This window comes from Silene latifolia, chromosome 1 (genome assembly GCF_048544455.1).
Source record: "Silene latifolia isolate original U9 population chromosome 1, ASM4854445v1, whole genome shotgun sequence".
Classification (NCBI taxonomy): domain Eukaryota; kingdom Viridiplantae; phylum Streptophyta; class Magnoliopsida; order Caryophyllales; family Caryophyllaceae; genus Silene; species Silene latifolia.
The window spans coordinates 133,900,160-133,919,644 of NC_133526.1; the positions used below are offsets into that span (position 1 = coordinate 133,900,160).

Consider the following 19,485-nt stretch of genomic DNA (forward strand, 5'->3'; position numbering starts at 1 on the left):
TATTATTATTATTATTATTATTATTATTATTATTATTATTATTATTATTATTATTATTATTATTATTATTATTATTATTATTATTATTATTATTATTATTATTATTATTATTATTATTATTATATTAATTAATTAGATAATCATCCTCATTATTGTTATTATAATAAATATTATGGTTATTAAAATCAATAATATTAATATTAATATAATTATTACTATTACTAATATTAATATTAATATTAATTAATAATAATATTAATAACATTGTTAATGTTAATTTTAATGTTACTATTATTAATACCTAATTGTTTTCTCATATACGAACTTTACTCTTTCACATACACTTTTTCCAAAAACGTTCTATTTTGTACCCTTTTCACCCAAAACTGAACCAAATGAACTCTTAAATTAATATTTTCCTTAAAACTTAACTTAATTGCCCAAATGACGTAAAACTTAAAATATGGATTATAATTTACGAATTAATAAATTAATTTACTTGTTTATCATTTATTAATATTATTTGTTGAGTTTTAATTAATCTATCAAATTTTATTTTTTTGTTAAGGATGAAAAATTTATTTAAGTAATTAAATTAGAATTGTTGATGGTTCATAGTGGGTACCTAATCATTCAAATTAGGATGATAAACGACTAGACTTTGAACAATAATATAGCAAATCGGTGCTCCATTATTTCATCTAATTAAATTGATGGTGAACCGTGGTTCGCGATGGCTACCTAGTTAATAACTCAAATTAGTATAATTACTATAATAATATTGTTAATAGTAATGTTCTTTTTCTAATAATAATAATAATAATAATAATAATAATAATAATAATAATAATAATAATAATTGTAATTGTAATTGTAATTGTAATTGTAATTGTAATTGTAATTGTAATTGTAATTGCAATTGCAATTGCAATTGCAATTGCAATTGTAATAATAATAATAATAATAATAATAATAATAATAATAATAATAATAATAATAATAATAATAATAATAATAATAATAATAATAATAATAATAATAATAATAATAATAATAATAATAATAATAATAATAATAATAATAATAATAATAATAATAATGATAATAATAATAATAATTGTGCAGGCTATTAATCCTGAAGTTTTTCAAAATGGTCCTTGTGTGGATGCTCAGGATTGGGATGGCCTAATTAGCAGTGTTAGCATTGAGGAAATAAAAGCTGCTCTCTTTTCTATTGATTCCAATAGGAGTCCTGGTCTAGATGGCTTTTCTGCATGGTTTTTTAAGTCTGCCTGGGGGATCATTGCTTCTGATTTTTGTAAGGCTGTGGATGCTTTCTTTAAGACTGGATTCATGCCTGAGCAGGCTAATGTCACTTAGATTTCCCTCATTCCTAAGAAAAAAATTTCTCAGTCTGTTAAAGACTACAGACCCTTCTCCTCCTGCTCTATTATATATAAGACTATAACTAAGATCCTCACAACAAGGTTCCAATGTATCATGCCAAAGCTGGTTGGTATTGAACAAGCTGATTTTGTTAAGAACAGAAGCCTCTTTGAAAATCTAATGCTAACTCAGGGTCTGGTTAAGGGGTACTGCTGGAAAAAGTTAACACCCAGATGCATGTTAAAGGTGGACATTAGTAAAGCTTTTGATACTCTTCAATGGGAGTTCGTCCAAAACATGCTTACTGGTCTTAAATTTCTTCCCATTTTCATGAAATGGATAATGGGATGCATAACTGGTTCTTGGTTCACCCTCAAGGTGAATGGGTCAAATGCTGGGTTTTTCAAAGGACGAAGTGGTGTAGGGCAAGGTAACCCTATCCCACCTAGCCTGTTTGTGCTAAGCATGGAGATCATGTCCAGGTGTTTAAGATTAATTTGTAAGGAACCAAATGTTTCTTATCATCCTAAATGTAGGAAACTAGGGCTTAACCACCTGTTTTTTGCTGATGATTTAATGATCTTTGTTAGAGGAGATGATGATGATGATGATGATGATGATGATAATGATAATAATAATAATAATAATAATAATAATAATAATAATAATAATAATAATAATAATAATAATAATAATAATAATAATAATAATAATAATAATAATAATAATAATAATAAAAAAATAATAATAATAATAATAATAATAATAATAATAATAATAATAATAATAATAATAATAATAATAATAATAATAATAATAATAAACCGGTATCTCTCTTCTTTCTCTCTCCTAATCCTCTCTAGATTGGCGATTCTTGAGTAGCAATCCAGCTTGCCGGAACTTTGTCGATCATGGCCCGAGGCCCGGCCGTCGCGAGCAATAGATCCTCAACAACCTATTGGCTCTTCAGGGACACCAAGTACCACTGTTGTACCATCTGTTTCTTCCTCTTCTTCAGAAGATTCTGGAATCCCGTCTGAACCGATTAATCCGATTGGGGATAATATGTTGGCTCAGGATAAGGAGACTACGATTCCTAATAAGGAGGTTCCTAAGAAGACGTAGTCTGAGATTCTGAAGAACTCGTTTAAAGGTATGAATCTCACTTTTGTCCAACCAGAGATTAATTCTCCTATTTCTATTGAGGAAGAGGATATTGTTAAGGAGGTTGAATACTGGCAGACCACTTTGGTAGGCACAGTTCTTGGTAAGAAATCATCCTTAGTGTAGACTGAAACATTAGTTTCCAAATTCTGGTCACATATCACCACGCCTAAAATTATGTACTTTGTCAAGGGTTGGTACTATTTTAGGTTTCCTATTCTGGAAGATATGCAGAAAATAAGGTCTAATACCTGGAATGTTAATGTTTTCCCACTAGTTTTCAAACCCTAGAGTCCAACTATTATTGATGAGCTTAATATTACTCATGTGCCAGTTTGGGTGCTATTTCCTATCCTGGAAACTTGCTTCTGGTCTAAGACTGCCTTAAGTAAGATTGCTAGTGCTATTGGGAATCCCATTTGTGCTGATGAGCATACTACAAATAAGAGTAAATTGGCTTTTGCTCGTATTTTGGTGGATGTGGACCTATCTAAGGTGTTGCCTAAGGCTATTCAGATCAACTCTCCTTACCGTGGTACACTCTTACAGAAGGTGGAGTATGAATGGTTACCTCACTTCTGTTCAGTGTGTAAGAGGGTGGGACACTCAAAGGAAAGGTGTAACATAGCAAACCCTAAGCCAAAGATGGCCTATAAGCCTAAACCAGTAGGACCTTCATCTTCATGATTCTCTAAACATGGAACATTAGGGGGCTTAATGACCCCCTTAAACAGCAAGAAGCATTGAGCTTCTTGTTGGAGAATAAGGTGGACTGTGGTGCTATCATAGAAACACATGTCAAAACCAAAGCACTTTTAGGTATCTGTGGTAATAGTTTTTCTAGGTTTCAGATGATTCATAATAATAAGCTCCATCCAAATGGAAGAATATGGATTTTTTAGGTTTCTTCTAATGTCTCACTCACTGTGCTCTCTAAAACTGCTCAGCATATACACTGTCTCTTACTTCATCATGCTTCTTAAAAGAGGTAAGAAGTGACATTTGTATATGCCTTTAACTCAAGAATAGAAAGGAGGGCTCTCTAGGAACAATTGATTAATATCTCTTCTACCTTTTCCCACCCCTGGCTCTGTATGGGAGATTTCAATGTTGTTTTAAAAATGGAAGAAAGACTGGGTAGTGATCACCTCCACTTAGCTGGCATGAATGATTTTAGTGCTTGCTTGGATACTTGTGGGTTAATTGATCATTCTTCCACTGGGTGTTACTTTACTTGGAACAATAATCAGGGAGATGGGCTAAGATGGGCTAAGCTTGACAGAGTTCTAATAAGCCAACAATGGATTAGAACTATTGGCTCGACTACTTCTTTCCTTGAAGTAGGGGTATCTGACCACTCTACAACTCTCGTTACTATTCAAGAAGCTAGGAATGTTCTTAAGAAAGGATTTAAATGCATGAACTGTTGGGCTCTTTCACCATATTTTTGAATTGTGTTCAGGACAATTGGCAGAGGGGCTATTTTTGTAGTAAAATCAATACCCTATTTCAGAAACTCAAAAATCTGAAAGGGCATTAAGGGGTTTGCATTCTTCATCTTTTAGTGGCTTAACTGACAGCGTAAAGTCTGCTAAGACTGATTTACTAGCTTGTCAAATTCAACTTCATGGTTCTCCTTAGGATTCTAATTTGTTTAGTCAGGAAAAACAGCTGTTGCAGGCTTATACCCAACTTAAGAGAGTTGAAATACAGGCTTTGCATCAGAGGGCTAAAGTTCATGAACTAAAACTTAATGATTCTAGTACTAAATTTTACTACTCTAAAATTGTTGCCAGGAAAATGAGGAACACTATTGGTTGCATACATGATGAGAATGGGGTCAAGAGAACTGGATTGCAGGAGGTTGCAGCTGGGTTTGTTTCTTATTATCAAAACCTTCTTGGTTCTTCTTCCTCTGTCTAGCCACTGCCACCTGATCTCTTTCCGCAAGGCTTACTCCCCCAGGTCACTCATGCTGCTCTTGATAAGTTGGTCCATGCTAATGAAATTCTGGATGCTTTGAAATCAGTGGATAGGAACAAGAGCCCAGGCATTGATGGCTACTCTTCTGGTTTCTTTCTTGATACTTTGAGTGTGCTGGGACATGATATTTAAAAGGCTGTCTATGAGTTCTTCATTCGGGGTAAGCTTCCTAAATCAGCTAATTCAACTCTCCTTGCTCTCATACCTAAAATGGACACTCCTTCATCAGTTAAAGACTTTAGGCCAATTGCCTACTGTACTACTTTTTATAAGGTAGGTAGTAAAATTTTGCCTAATAGGCTGCAAGGAGCTTTAGACTATATCATTGGACCAGAACAAGCTGCTTTCATTGCTCATAGAGCTTTATTTGATAATGCTATGATGGCTCATAAGCTGGCATCCAAATATGGAAGAGCTTATTTAACCCCTAGATGTTTATTGAAAGTAGACAAGGAAGGCATTTGATTCTGTGAGCCGGGACTTCCTTCACTCTGCATTATTGAGCTTTGGTTTCCCTACAAAATTTATAGGATGGGTGATGGCTTGTGTGTCTTCCCCATACTACTCTCTTAGTATCAATGGTGGGGTAGAGGGTTTCTTTCCATAGAAAAGGGGCTTCAGGCAGGGTGACCCCCTCTCACCATATCTATTTGTTATCTGCATGGAGGTTCTGTCCAAACTACTCAGGAAATTGCCCAGGTATGTTGGGTTCTCATACCATCCTAAGTAGTGTGTTCAACTGAATCTGACCCATTTGGTTTTTGCTGACGACTTGTTAGTCTTTACAAGAGGTGACCTCCCTCTCTGTCAAAGTTGTGGCTCAATGTCTGAAAATATTCGACTCACTGTCTGGTTATCAAGCTAACCCTACTAAAACAAGTCTGTATTTTGGTGGGGTTAATTCTTATCTAAGGGCTACTATACTGGAGGCTACTGGTTTTTGTGAAGGAGAGTTCTACTTCCGTTACTTGGGTTTACCTTTGTTTAATGCTAGGATTGCTAATGATATGTACCAAACTTTAATGGACAATATTAAGGAGAAAGTAGCTCATTTGTCTAATATTTTCTTGAGCTATGTAGGTAAGGCTCTCCTGATTAATTCTATTATCTTTGGGATGCATAATTTTTTTTGGGGGGGGGGGGGGACAGTGTGCTGCTGCCTAAGGGGGTCATTAAAAAGATCACTAAGCTATATAAGGACTTTCTATGGGGCATCAAAGATGGCAATAGGAGGCATGTGTTTAAGACGTGGAAAGCTCTTAGGAATCCTAAAAAAGAGGGTGGAATTGGCATTAAGGAAGTTCTCAGTTGGAATTGTGCACAAATGATGAAGTGGATTTGGAAAATCTTTCATAGACCTAGCAGCATTTGAACCATTTGGATTAACAAGTACATACTTAACGGAAATGATTTTTGGCAGTCTTCAACTAGCATAAGTCACTCTTGGTACTGAAACAATGTGATTAAGATGAAAGATATATTAGTGTCTAAGGCTGGTTATCCTGGATTGGCTGTAGCTTGGCTTCACGCTTGCTCAGTGCATAACTCTTTCAATGTTGCTCAGATGTATCAGCTAATCAGACAGAGTGCTGATTTGGTCCTTTGGTCCTCTCTTGTTCATGATAATGCACGTCTTCCTAAGCACTCCTTCCTTGGCATCCTGGCATTGGAAAACAAATTACCTACTATTGACAACCTTATTCACAGGGGTTTATTTCTTGTTAGGGGATGTGTTTTATGTTGCACTCATAGTGAAAATTTGAAGCATTTGTTCTTTCAATGCCCGTTTTCATCTCTGGTTTGAACCTATATTTCCTCCTGGCTGCATACTACCTCCTCAACTGTTTTGAGCCACGTCACCAGCTGGTTTCAAGACCATATTCGAGGTAGATCAGTGCAGAGTGGTTGGAAGAGAGCCGGATTCATAGCTGCCATATATTAAATTTGGATGGAACGCAACAATAGAATTTTTAGGAGCATTTCATCTTCTCCTGAATCTCTCTGTATCCAGATTAAGTTTGTAGTTAGAAAAATGATTTCTTTCTAGCCTCGTTTTTTAATTTGGCATTTTCCATGTGGTTTTTTTCTAGGGGACTTTTATGGTCCCTTAATGTCTCCAAGACAGAGGTCTTTTGGCCTGTTGAGGATCCTCTGAGTCGGCTTCCTGGGGTTTTCCCCCCTTCTATTGCTCGGCCCTTGCGTGGTGTTACAGTTTTGGGTGGACTCACAAGATTGCCCTGGTTTTGGCAGTGAGATTGTGGCGAGGAGAGTAACTAAGACCATTGAGCTAATGGACTTGGTTGCGAGGATTGAGGACCCGCAATGTGAGTTTCTTCTACTTCGAGCTTGTACTGGTATTTCTAAGCTCTATTTCTCCCTTCGTACTTACTCCCCTAGTGTTTTTAGGTCCGTCCATCTTTTTTTTGATGCTGCTCTTCGTTCCATCTTGGAACGTATCGTCACCGCGTCTGGCCCGGGTTTTAGGGATTGGCAGTGGTGCCTTGCTACTTTCCCTTTTCATCTTTGTGGTCTTGGTGTCTATGCGGCGGGGGATGTTTTACATTATGATTTTATTGCGTCCCGTTTGCAGTCTGCTGATTTGCAGGCTAAGCTCCTCGGACCTTCTGGTATTGTAGCTGCTGGCCCTGCTTCTGATGATGCCGTGCGGGATTTTACTGCAACTACAGGCTCTGGTATCTTAGGTAACCCTAGTGAAATTGCTGCCCCAAACTTATGAAGAAATTGGCAGACATTTATTTCGCGATGGCTGCTGCTGCCTCAGGGTCTGTTTTCTCTTTGACACCTCGCCAGCTTGCTTTGTCGCAGTCTCATCAGGGTTCCCGCTCCTCTGATTGGTTGCGTGCGGTTCCTAACTCGGGTTTGGGTCAGACTATAAACGGGAGGACTTACCGTAGTGTGCTTGGGTATCGTCTGGGTGTTCCGTTATTCACGGTCTCTAGGCCCTGTCCAGCTTGCTCTCGGGTTTTTGCTGATGATGTTTTTGGGGACCACGCTGTTTCTTGTACTGGTACTGTGGGTGTTAAACATCGGCATAACCTCGTCCGCGACACTCTTTTCGACATCTGCTATAGATCTGACATTTCTGCGGGAAAGGAGGTTGATATCGGTTTGGTTGACGGGCATGGGGGTTCTCTTCGTCCCGCGGATTTGATGCTTTATTCTTGGGGACAGAGGACGTGATGTGTGCGTTGACTTGACATGGTCTTCTCCTTTGACTCAGACTGGGATGACGGATTTTGTGCCTGGCCGGGTTGTTGCTGATGCTGCTCAGCGTAAGTGTGCTAAGTACGGGGATTTGTGAGCGACATCGGGTTATGGTTTCCTTCCCTTCTCATTGTCATCACTTGGGGATCTGGGTTTGGATGTCGTTGCCTTGCTCAAGCGGATCCAGAAATTCTCGGTATCTCAGGATGCGGGGGCTCGGGTGGCCGCTTACATTTTTACTAGACTTAGCTTTGCTATTGCTAAGGGTGTGGGAGCCCAGATTGTCTCTCGGCTCCCCACCAATTTCATGTAAACTTTTATTTTTCTTTTAATGAAAGCTGCGCGCATCCTTCAATAATAATAATAATAATAATAATAATAATAATAATAATAATAATAATAATAATAATAATAATAATAATAATAATAATAATAATAATAATAATAATAATAATAATAATAATAATAATAATAATAATAATAATAATAATAATAATAATAATAATAATAATAATAATAATAATAATAATAATAATAATAATAATAATAATAATAATAATAATAATAATAATAATAATAATAATAATAATAATAAGGGTTATTTCATGAGAATAATCCAACCTAAGCCTCCTCTTCTCATATTAATCCATCCAAATGTTTAACTGAGAAAAATATCATCTTTGACTTCATTTAACCTGTATTAAACTCATGCCATAATTGACTTTTTAAAGTCGGTTTCTTTACAGGTCTGTAACACCCCGGCCCAAACCGGATCGGGAGCGTTTACTTATGATAGCTCACCAGGCTGTGTACATGGCCCACAGATCAACATGGGTCCTTTATAGCGCATTTTGGCCTCACTCATACGCATCCCGGAAACCTTCCCAGGAGGTCACCCATCCTAAGACTACTCCCAGTCAAGCACGCTTAACTTTGGAGTTCTTTCGCATGGATGACCATAAAAGAAAGTGCACTTTGTTGATATGAGTAGTACTTCCAATCCCTTTAAGCACTAGTCATTTAAGCCTATCACTGGACCTCTTCAATTACCGTGGGGTGTTACAGTCACCACCACTTGAAGAACGCAACGTCCTCGTTGCGCCTGGGAGCATAACCGCTAACCCAGAATCCTCCCCCGCTAGGTGTGTGATCACAATGGAGCGTATAACCACTGCCTCCAGGAGCGTATAATAACGGCCTCCGATCACCACACGGTCGCAGGGTTGCTCTGATACCACTTGTAACACCCCGGCCCAAACCGGATCGGGAGCGGTTACTTATGATAGCTCACCAGGCTGTGTACATGGCCCATAGATCAATACAGGTCCTTTATAGCGCATTTTGTCCTCACTCATGCGCATCCCGGAAACCTTCCCAGGAGGTCACCCATCCTAAGACTACTCCCAGTCAAGCACGCTTAACTTTGGAGTTCTTTCGCATGGATGACCATAAAAGAAAGTGCACTTTGTTGATATGAGTAGTACTTCCAATCCCTTTAAGCACTAGTCATTTAAGCCTATCACTGGCCTCTTCAATTACCGTGGGGTATTACAAGTCGCTTTTTTTTTTTCTTTTTCTTTTTTCCTGGTTCTTCTTTATCCTTTCTTTCTTCATCCTTCATTTCTTTCCTTATTCTTCATTTCTTCTTAATCATTCTTTATCTCTTCCACTTCATTTTTCTCATTAAATCAAACAATTCTATAATAAATCCAATTATCATCTGAGTTCTTACATTATCCAACACAGAAAATCCAATATTTGAACAACATCTCGTAATTTAACCACTTTTTTCATTAATTATTACTCCTCTTTATTCCCAAACTCCAACCAACCCTCCTCTTTAGTACTCTAACAGTCTAACCACCGTCCACCACTCGAGCGTCGATGATTGTCGAAGCCACGCAAACCACCATAACACAAACGCCACAACTGTCGCCGCCTTCCACCTCATGCTCCATCACCGACACAAACACTGAACTACTCCGTCACCACTTACATCGCGAGTCCACCACCAACACTCACCCATTCTCCTCTTTCCGACTACTCACAACCACCGACAACACCTTTTCGACCACCAACAAGTGAACACAACCCTCTAAAAACCACTTTATGGCCTCGATCTACACCTCACTTGCCTTCTACAATCAGGTTGATGGTGGTTCAAACCTTTTAGATTGAGATTTCCAAAAACCCAATTATATTAACAAACAAACTTTGTTTGAGTTTTTGTTCGATTCTAATATGATAAATGGAAAAAGACGACTGTTGTGTTGTGTTTTGTTTGTGTTTGTGAGGAGAAGAGAACAAGAATTTAGGAGAAAATAATTTATAAGTGACGAAATTAATTTGGGGAAAATAATTTAGGATTTTTGATTGATTAAAGGGGATGAAGATGTTGGATGATTTTTGTGTAAGAGTTAAAGAGGAAAGGTAACATGTGAAAAGAGTTAAAGAGGAGAGGTAACCTGTTTTATAGGTTTCCCTTCCAAGAGATCGATACAAGTTAAATGACATCAAAGATGGGTTTTTCTCAGTTAAACACTAGAATAGATTAATATGAGAAGATGAGGCTTAGGTTGGATTATTCTCATGAAATATTATTATTATTATTATTATTATTGTTGTTGTTGTTGTTCTTGTTGTTGTTGTTGTTGTTGTTGTTGTTGTTGTTGTTGTTATTTTTTTTTTTTTTTTTTTATAAAAGGATGCGCGCAACTTTCAATAAAAGGAAAATAAAAGTTTACATGAAATTGGTGGGGAGCCGAGAGACAATCTGGGCTCCCACACCCTTAGCAACATCAAAGTTTACATGAAATTATTGTTATTATTATTATTATTTTATTTTTTATTTTATTTTTTTTGCAAGAAAGATATTTCTCATATATATCAAGCAAGGTATACATAAGTGAGTTCTTACGAAAACCACCACTAAAGAATGTCAAACAAACAACCTAATTAGTTAAAGCCCCTATAATTTCCTCATGAATACCTATCTTTGACCCGTGTAAGAGAAAAGTGTTGGCAATAAACTGAATTTCTCGAAGTATTGTAGCAGTGTCCCTTTCTACCCCGTCAAAAATTCTTCTATTTCGCTCCCCCCAAATGTAGTAAACACTGGTTGATCTGCAGCAGCTCAACCGCTTAGCTTTCCATTTCCTCCTCAGTCTTAGTTTGTGAGTCCATATAAGCAGGTTAATGAGCTGTGTGGACCTAACCTTTACTCCAGTCCAACAGAGCAGAGACCAAAGAATGGCAGCAGAATAGTGACAGTAGAAGAATAAGTGTCTAGAGGTTTCTGCACTGCACATACAGAGAGGGCATTTGTTAACTAGACATAAACCACGTTGAATAACAAGATCAGTGGTGGCAAGCCTCCTCTGAACTGCTAACATATGAACAATTTTCTGTTTTGGTAGAAGCAGACATCCCTGAACTGCCTTGTAACACAATTTGACAGAACCGGGAGCCCGCAAGAGGTTAGAGGCATGTTTAACGGAAAATTTGTCCTTAGGAGAGCACTTTGCCAGGGCAACTTTGGTAGCAGATAAGGATCCCATTTTACTCAGGAGGATGTTTTTAACCTGTATCACCCCTCTGAGACTTTCAGAGTAATAATCTTCAACAGAAAGGTCCCAAATGGAACACTGGTCAAGGTAATATCTGGATACCCAAATAGACCAAATAGAGCCAGTACTCCTGTAAAGGTGCCAGAGCCACTTCAACATACAAGCCTGATTCCAAGCAATGATGTCCTTAACTTGGAAACCACCCTCAGACCAGGGAGCACAAATACTATGCCAACTTTTGAAAATCAATTTATGAATACCCTCTTTATACCCCCAGAATAATTGCCTGCAAAAAGTGGCAAGACCAGAAGTGATATTCTTAAGTAACAGTAAACTGCCACTCCAAAAATTGTAGAGGCCAAAAACAATAGCATTGATCACCTGCAGCTTGCCAGCATAAGTGAGGAATTTAGAGGCACAACTATGAGTGACGGTTTGAACTTTCAGGATCAGGCCCTCATACATGGAACTGGTTAACCTAGATGAGTGAATAGGCAAACCAAGATACCTGAATGGGAAAGTACCCTCATCAAGACCAATATCAGTGAGAATCAACTATTTGATAGTGATATCCACACCCCTAAAATAGGCCTCAGTCTTATCAAAATTTGCCCTAAGACCTGACCAGGAAGAGAATTCCTGCAAAATATCAGTTGCTTTTTTAACTAATGGCAGATCACCCCTTGTAAACACCATTAGATCATCCGCAAAGATGAGGTGAGTAAGCTTAAGTTTGGCACATTTGGGATGGTATGAAACCTGAGCTAACTTACACATTACTCGTAGGGCCCTGGACAACATTTCCATACACAAAACAAATAACAAAGGGGAGAGATGATCTCTTTGTCTAACTCCATAAGTTCCTTTGATAAAACCATAATTTGATCCATTGACTTTGAGAGTGAACCATAATCCAGATACATACCCCATGATCCATTTTGTGAAAGTTGCAGGGAAATTGAGAGTAGTCAGCATATTCTGCAAGAAAACCCACTGAATGGAATCGAAGGCTTTGCTTATATCAATTTTTAGCATGCATCTGGGAGTGATGTTCTTCCTAGTGTAAGCCTTGAGCAAGCTTTGAGTGAGCATCACATTCTCATGAAGACTTCTCCCAGGAATGAAGGCAGCCTGCTCAATACCCACAAGTTTAGACATAACAGCTTGCAACCTGTTAGTCAAAATCCTGCTTATAGCTTTGTAGATAATGGAGCAGCAAACAATTAGCCTAAAGTCCTTGACAGTTTGGACAATTTTCTTCTTTGGAATAAGGGTAAGGACAGTAACATTTGCCTACTTGGGCATGAAACCAGTCCTGAAAAAGTCCTCCATAGCCAAACAGAAGTCATCAGCAATGATGTCCCAGAAAAACTTAAAGAAGCCTGCTAAGAAACCATCAAGCCCAGGGCTTTTATTAGAGTTAATAGAGAAGAGGACTCCTTTGATTTCTTGCCTAGTGATAGGGGCAGTAAGTACACTTCAATCTTGAGCATCAAGACAAGTCCCATTAGCAAGAATTTCTGGATCAATCCCCTGAACAGGAGAGACAGTCCCCAACAAATGACACTAGTAGCTCACAAAAGCTTTTCCAACAGCAGGAAGACCAATATAAGTATCCCCATTAGTGTCCTTAATCTCATGAATGAATTGGCACTGCTGTCTTTCCTTAATTTTTGCAAAGAAAAAGGAGGAGCTAAGATCACCGTGCTTAATGTCATGGATTTTTGCTCTTTGAATCAAGATGCTAGCTTCAGCTTCCTTTAATTTCCAAAACTCCTGGAAGACAGTTTTCTCTTTTTCAATTAGAGTATGAGATAGAGGGTCCAACTAAAGGATCCATAAAACAAGAGTTAAACTCATCCCTTTTCTGAGCCAATCTTTGGTCAATGTTAGAGTAATTAGCAAGATGCAGATCTCTTAAAGGCACCCTGACATGTTTACTTGGCCATCAATCTATGCATAGAATTGCCATTAACTTTAGACCCCCAAGCCTCCATGACTTTGCTCTTGTAATTAGGATGATCAATCCAGCAATTAAGAAATTTAAATTGCTTCTTAGGAGGAGGATCATCATAAAAAGTAAGGGTACCAGGGCAGTGGTCAGAAACAGTAGGGGGAAGGAAACTAGCTGAAGTATGAGAAAAAGCAATAAGCTAATCAGCATTAGTAAGAGTTCTATCCAGCTTAGAATAGACCCTAGAGGAAGAGTCCTGCTTGTTGAACCAAATGAATTCTTTGCCAGAGCCAGATAAGTCATCTAACCCACAGGCATCCAAACAAGCATTGAACTCAGTAATGTCATCAAGATCAGGAGGGGTGTTACAAATTTTTTCCTAAGCACTTTTAATAATATTGAAGTCACCCATAGCAACCCAAGCCCCAACAGTGGTGGAATGAGCAACTAAAGAGTCCAAGAGAGCCCTCCTAGTTAAAGAACTATTGCTTCCATAAACCACAGAAAGATGAAATTTCCTTCCAGTGGACAAATGATAGACAAAACAATGCACTACTTTAGCAGTCTCATGAAGGACACTCAGATGGATAGTAGAATGGTCCCAAAGAATCCAAATTCTACCATTATAGTGACTATTGTAATTACAATAACTGCAATATTTCCCAAATTTATTTCTCAAAATTCTTTGAGCTTTATTTACCTTGACTCTGGTTTCCAAAAGCCCCAGGATGTCAATCTTATTAACTTTCAAAAATCTTATAACCTCTAAGTGCTTAGCTAACTTATTAAACCCTCTTATATTCCAAGTTGAAATTATCATTAAGGAGGGGGATCAGGAGGGTTTGCCATAAGTTGCCCATATCAGTCCTAGTAGCTAAGGCACTATATTTATTTGGAGAAATCAGTACCTCGGTAGCACAAGGAGCTAAAGGGATTGTAGTAACCAAACTACTGGGACTAGAACCTTTCTAACAAGGGGATTGCCCAGGCACATTGCATCCTGAGTGCATTACAGTCACCCTAGCTTTGTTATCGTTAAGGGAGTGGGGGCCCAGATTGTATCTCGGTTGCCTACTAATTTCTTGTAAAAATGTTGATTATTTTTAATAAAAGTTCCGTTTTTTTTGAAATAATAATAATAATAATAATAATAATAATAATAATAATAATAATAATAATAATAATAATAATAATAATAATAATAATAATAATAATAATAATAATAATAATAATAATAATAATAATATTTTGGATCATATGAGAACAACCCTTAAGGTGAGAATGATGAGAAAACTTCCCAACCATTAGATCTAACCCCACAAAATGTAATCTAACGGTTGTGATAAGTCGCAACTTTTATTAAGATAATATCAACTTTTATTATTATTATTATTATTAGATTGATGGTGAACCGTGGTTCGTGGTGACTAGTGACTACCTACTTAATCACTCAAATTAGTATAATTACTAGTATTAATATTATTACTAATAATCTTCTTCTTCTTCTTCTTCTTCTTCTTCTAATAATAATAATAATAATAATAATAATAATAATAATAATAATAATAATAATAATAAGTATTTTTCTAACTAATTATGGTAACAATGAGTTTATAGTTAAATATCTCATGAGAATATGTTGTCAATCTTACCATATTAAGGTTATTAACATGTGCCCTTAGGGCACATTTTAGAAAAACCGTAATAATAATAATATTTTGGATCATATGAGAACAACCCTTAAGGTGAGAATGATGAGAACACTTCCTAATCATTAGATCTAACCCCACAAAATGTAATCTAAGGGTTGTGATTAACTCTATTATACAACCTATCACATCCAATCAAACATAATTAACCACTTGACTCGCATTGACCCGCCGAAACAGTCAACGCCACCGGTCAAAGGGGGCCAACGGCAGCGGTTACTGTCGGTCAACGGCGGCTGGCCGTGGTAGGTGGCGGTGGTCAGCAGTGGTTGGCGGCCAGAGGTCAAAGATGATCTATCATCAAGTCAAACCTCAAAAAGGTTGTTGGTGAGGCTTGAACCCATGACCCTTTGGTTGAAATGCAGTTGCTATTACCACTATGCCAGATGCACCTTGTTGTACTTTTTGTATCTCTTGTTGCACATATCTATGTTAAGACCTGAGTTAAAACAATATAAACCTTTAATAACTCTTAAATGAACTTCTACTTTATATTCAATGTACTTTCAGTATAAAATCAATGTAATGTTAAGTTAGTTAAATGTACATGATCAAAATTGATCAAAATATTTTATTTACTTATGATAATTATTATTGGAACTTATATTTTACATAATTATTATAAAATTTACATTCATTTTAGGTCATATTATTTTAACAAAAAATGTATATACGTACAATATATTTATGTCAAAGATACATTTTATTACTACTAGAGTTACATAATATTTTTCCATATGACATGTCATGTATATTTCAATTACTTATGAAATACATATTATTAATTCATTATGTGCATCTATATATATAGGACGTACATTGACCATATGATATAGGTACATCTTATAATAACTATGGGTACATATAAAAGTATTTATGTTTTTTTAAATTTTTTATCCATCACGTTTCAACAAATCATCAAGTACCTTTAATTTGTTTAGGAGGTACATTAAATATATCTACTATAGGTACATGAAATATATCTACTATAGGTACATTTATTAATGATTATAGATACATATCATGTTTATTTTAATTAATTATCTTGCACGGATGAGTAAATCATTTACATTTTTATGTATATGAGAGGTACATTAAATTTATAATATAGGTCCATATAATACTGTTTTAAAGGTACATATCATGTTGTTTTAATTAGTTATCAATTATGACTCGATTTTTTATTATGTACATTTTATGTATATAAGAGGTACATTTAATATATATTATAGGTACATATAATAAATATTAAAGTTACATAGCTTGTGTATCTTAATTAGTTAAAAGGCATTTTTCAATAATTATTCAAGTACATTTTAATAATATAGAAGGTACATGGAATATATAGTAAATGTACATTTTAATAATATCTTGTACGGAAGAATAAATCATTTACATTTTATGTATATGAGAGGTATATTAAATTTATAATATAGGTACATATAATACTTATTAAAGGTACATATCATCTATCTATACAATATAATTAAAAGGCTAACTAATGCAATAAATTTTAATCCATGTCACTAATGCATTAAATTTTATTCCATGTCACATTTTTTCAATTAATTTTTTTTGAGGAAATTCAATTAATTTGTATTTATTAGTATTTCATTATAGATTATTTGATGAGTGACAATACAACATTAATGGATAATTCTTACTACAAAAAATATACAACATATGATAATGTAATTAGTGACCCACCAAAAGAAAGAAGATTAAAAGCCAATTTGAAGAGGCGTGTGTGAATTATTAATCCTTTTCTTTTAAAAAAAAACGGAAAATTCATGTGGTACTCTTGAACTTTGTCATTTTTCATGTGGTACCCAACTTTTTAAGTTTGTGCACGTGATATCCTTGAGATTTGATTTCCAAGCACAACGTGCCCTTTTTACCGTTCTTAAAATTTTCAATTGAGCATAAGTCATAAACCAGAAATTGGAATTGACTAATTTATTTTCCAAATTGATGACCTCTTCGAGATCTACAGATTAATAAAACGAAAATGGTCATTCGAAAATTTAAAATCGAAGATATGGTTGATTTGAGATTTTCGATAAGAAAAAACCGTATAAAATGTCGGTGGACAATTTTTTTTCTCAAAGTATATTATGGCGACATAATCATTTTAGGAAAAAAAAAAGATTTTGCCGAATCTGAATTCCGGTCTAGGAGTTATGCTCATTTGAATTTTTTTATAGCAACAAAAAGGACATGTTGTGCATAAAAATCAAACATGGGGGTATTATGTACACAAACTTAAAATATTGGGTACCATGTGTAAAGTGGTAAAGTTTAGGGTACCACGTGAATTTTACGAAAAAATAAAGATCACATGAACACCGAAAAACTTAGACTATCTCTATGATAATACCGTTTTTTTTTTTTACAAGACCAAAAAAGCTAAAGTAAAAAAAAGTCAAGATGACAACAAAAAAATAAGTAAAAATGAATAACACAGGAACTCAACAAAACAACTACCAAAATCTTGAATCACCCAGAACCTAAAACACAAAAAAAACTAACGTATTAAAGTTAAAGACCAAACATGTAGTGTAACCCAACATTAATAGACAAATTAAAATAATTCATAAATATATATATGATTAACGATTGTATGTGAATTAACACAAATATTACAAAAACACGGATAAAAACAGAAAACTAATCTCAAATAGCAAAAAGGAGATGGTGTCAAATACCGTTAACATAACTGCAATGGCCCCATCAAAATCACGCTACCAAATTATGGCATGAGCAACAAGAATGTGAAACATGGCACTGAAGCCGAATGAATATCCACTATCATTAAATACACAACAAACGAAAAGCGAATTACACTTTGACGATACAACATTAAAAAAATAGAAAAAGTCAACCCCGTGAATTTCACGGGTCACAAAACTAGTGTTATTTTAATTAGTTATCAATTATGACTCGACTTTTTATTATATACATTTTATGTATATAAGAAGTACATTATATATATATATATATATATATATATATATATATATATATATATATATATAGAACTAGGATCATATGAGTTGGGTCATGTTTGGTGAGTTACCCCTCTAAATCTGGACCACTAATCTAATCTAAGATGAATGGCTGAGATTAAAACTTACTCAAGCTATAAAACCCCACTTTTCTCTCAATCTCCCTCATTATTATAAAAATCACTCTCTCTCTCCTTCTTCTCCCTCTAAAAAGCCGAACAAAAAAAAAAAAAACCTCCGTCCGATAATCAATTTCAATTATTTCGTGCTCTTCATCTTCAATTTCTCTCCGTTTTCGTGAGCGATTTCGTGCTTGTTCTTCGCGCTCAATAGATCTACTTCGTCTTTATCTTCAGTTTTTGCAATCAGGTAATCGTTTCCTCTTATTATACTATTTTTTGTTTATTTTTGAACTTCATTTTTATTTTTCTTTGCTTGAATTTCTAGTCTTTTGTGTGTCTATTCTTCAACTTATTCAATTGTTTTCATTATGTAGTTCAATTTGTCGTGTTTTTGTTGTTAAATTACATTTTCTATTGTTTTCGCATAATTCTAGGGTTTCGTAATTGTATTTTGCGTTTTTGTACCTGATTTTGAATTTTGATGTTGTTCTTTCTGGTTTTTGGTGATTTCATTGTGCTTTTGTTGCAATGAAGATAATTTGTTTGTTGAAATTATTCGTTATTGTAATATATTGATGATGTTATTGTAATATAGGGATTTTTAATGTTGCATTACATCTCGATTATTGTATTACTTTAATCGAGTTATTGTATTATTCAAACTCAGTTATTTTATCTTGTACTGCTTGTTTTGTTGTGTTAGTGTATAATCTGTTTAATAACAGTTATTGTATTACTTTAACCGAATTATTCTATTATTGAAACTCTGTTATTGTATTTTATAGTTACTTCTTGTTCGTTATCTTGGGATATAATCTGTTATGTCCTCTTTAGTGCTAATTTAACCGAGTTATTGTTTGTGCATGTGGTAGGTGGATTGCTTATGTGACTTTTTGAAAACAAGGACAATAGCAAAAGAAGGTATTGTCGTTTCTACATTCAAAATTGTTGATGTTAATTTTGAATGAAAAACAAAGCAGATGAACGATAATGAATCTGGATTTTTTTACCATGTATCACATGCTCACATACGAGAGGAAGATCCTTATGTCGATGATAAAGCGAAAATTGGACAGGATCCCTATCTATACGGCTTGAGATGGTGGGTATTTTGATGATGTCGAAGGTAAATGATGGAAGAGCATGTCTTTTGCAGAACGTGAATGATCTCAGGAAGGACATATTACAGGTTGAGGATCACGTTCTAAAGTCGAGAAGGGCTGGTGGGTGGAAAAAGAATTAAACAAGTTGTCAGAAAAGGTGTTGCTCAGCCAAAGAACTAGAATAATTAGTGATGTGTTTTTATTATTAGATGTAATTTTGGATACTGATGTGAATATGTAATACAATGTTTTTGAAACATGGTTATTG

At 35.2% G+C, this 19,485-nt stretch overlaps 2 protein-coding genes across 2 annotated transcripts; one reads left to right on the forward strand and one right to left on the reverse strand.

The window, feature by feature from the left end:
• Nucleotides 1-4,743: 4,743 nt before the first annotated feature.
• On the forward strand, nucleotides 4,744-6,337 carry LOC141656420 (uncharacterized). Its single transcript, XM_074463305.1, has 5 exons — nucleotides 4,744-4,990; nucleotides 5,064-5,119; nucleotides 5,221-5,232; nucleotides 5,313-5,609; nucleotides 6,002-6,337. The coding sequence occupies exons 1-5, from the start codon at nucleotides 4,744-4,746 to the stop codon at nucleotides 6,335-6,337; spliced, it is 948 nt and encodes a 315-aa protein (XP_074319406.1).
• Nucleotides 6,338-10,709: 4,372 nt separating this feature from the next.
• Nucleotides 10,710-14,098, reverse strand: LOC141656424 (uncharacterized). The gene is made up of 8 exons (XM_074463312.1): nucleotides 13,979-14,098; nucleotides 13,564-13,657; nucleotides 13,301-13,452; nucleotides 12,903-13,151; nucleotides 12,824-12,857; nucleotides 12,622-12,706; nucleotides 11,950-12,510; nucleotides 10,710-11,832 (listed from the first exon to the last, which is right to left on the reverse strand). Exons 1-8 carry the CDS (start codon nucleotides 14,096-14,098, stop codon nucleotides 10,710-10,712), a joined length of 2,418 nt encoding a protein of 805 aa, XP_074319413.1.
• Nucleotides 14,099-19,485: the final 5,387 nt, after the last annotated feature.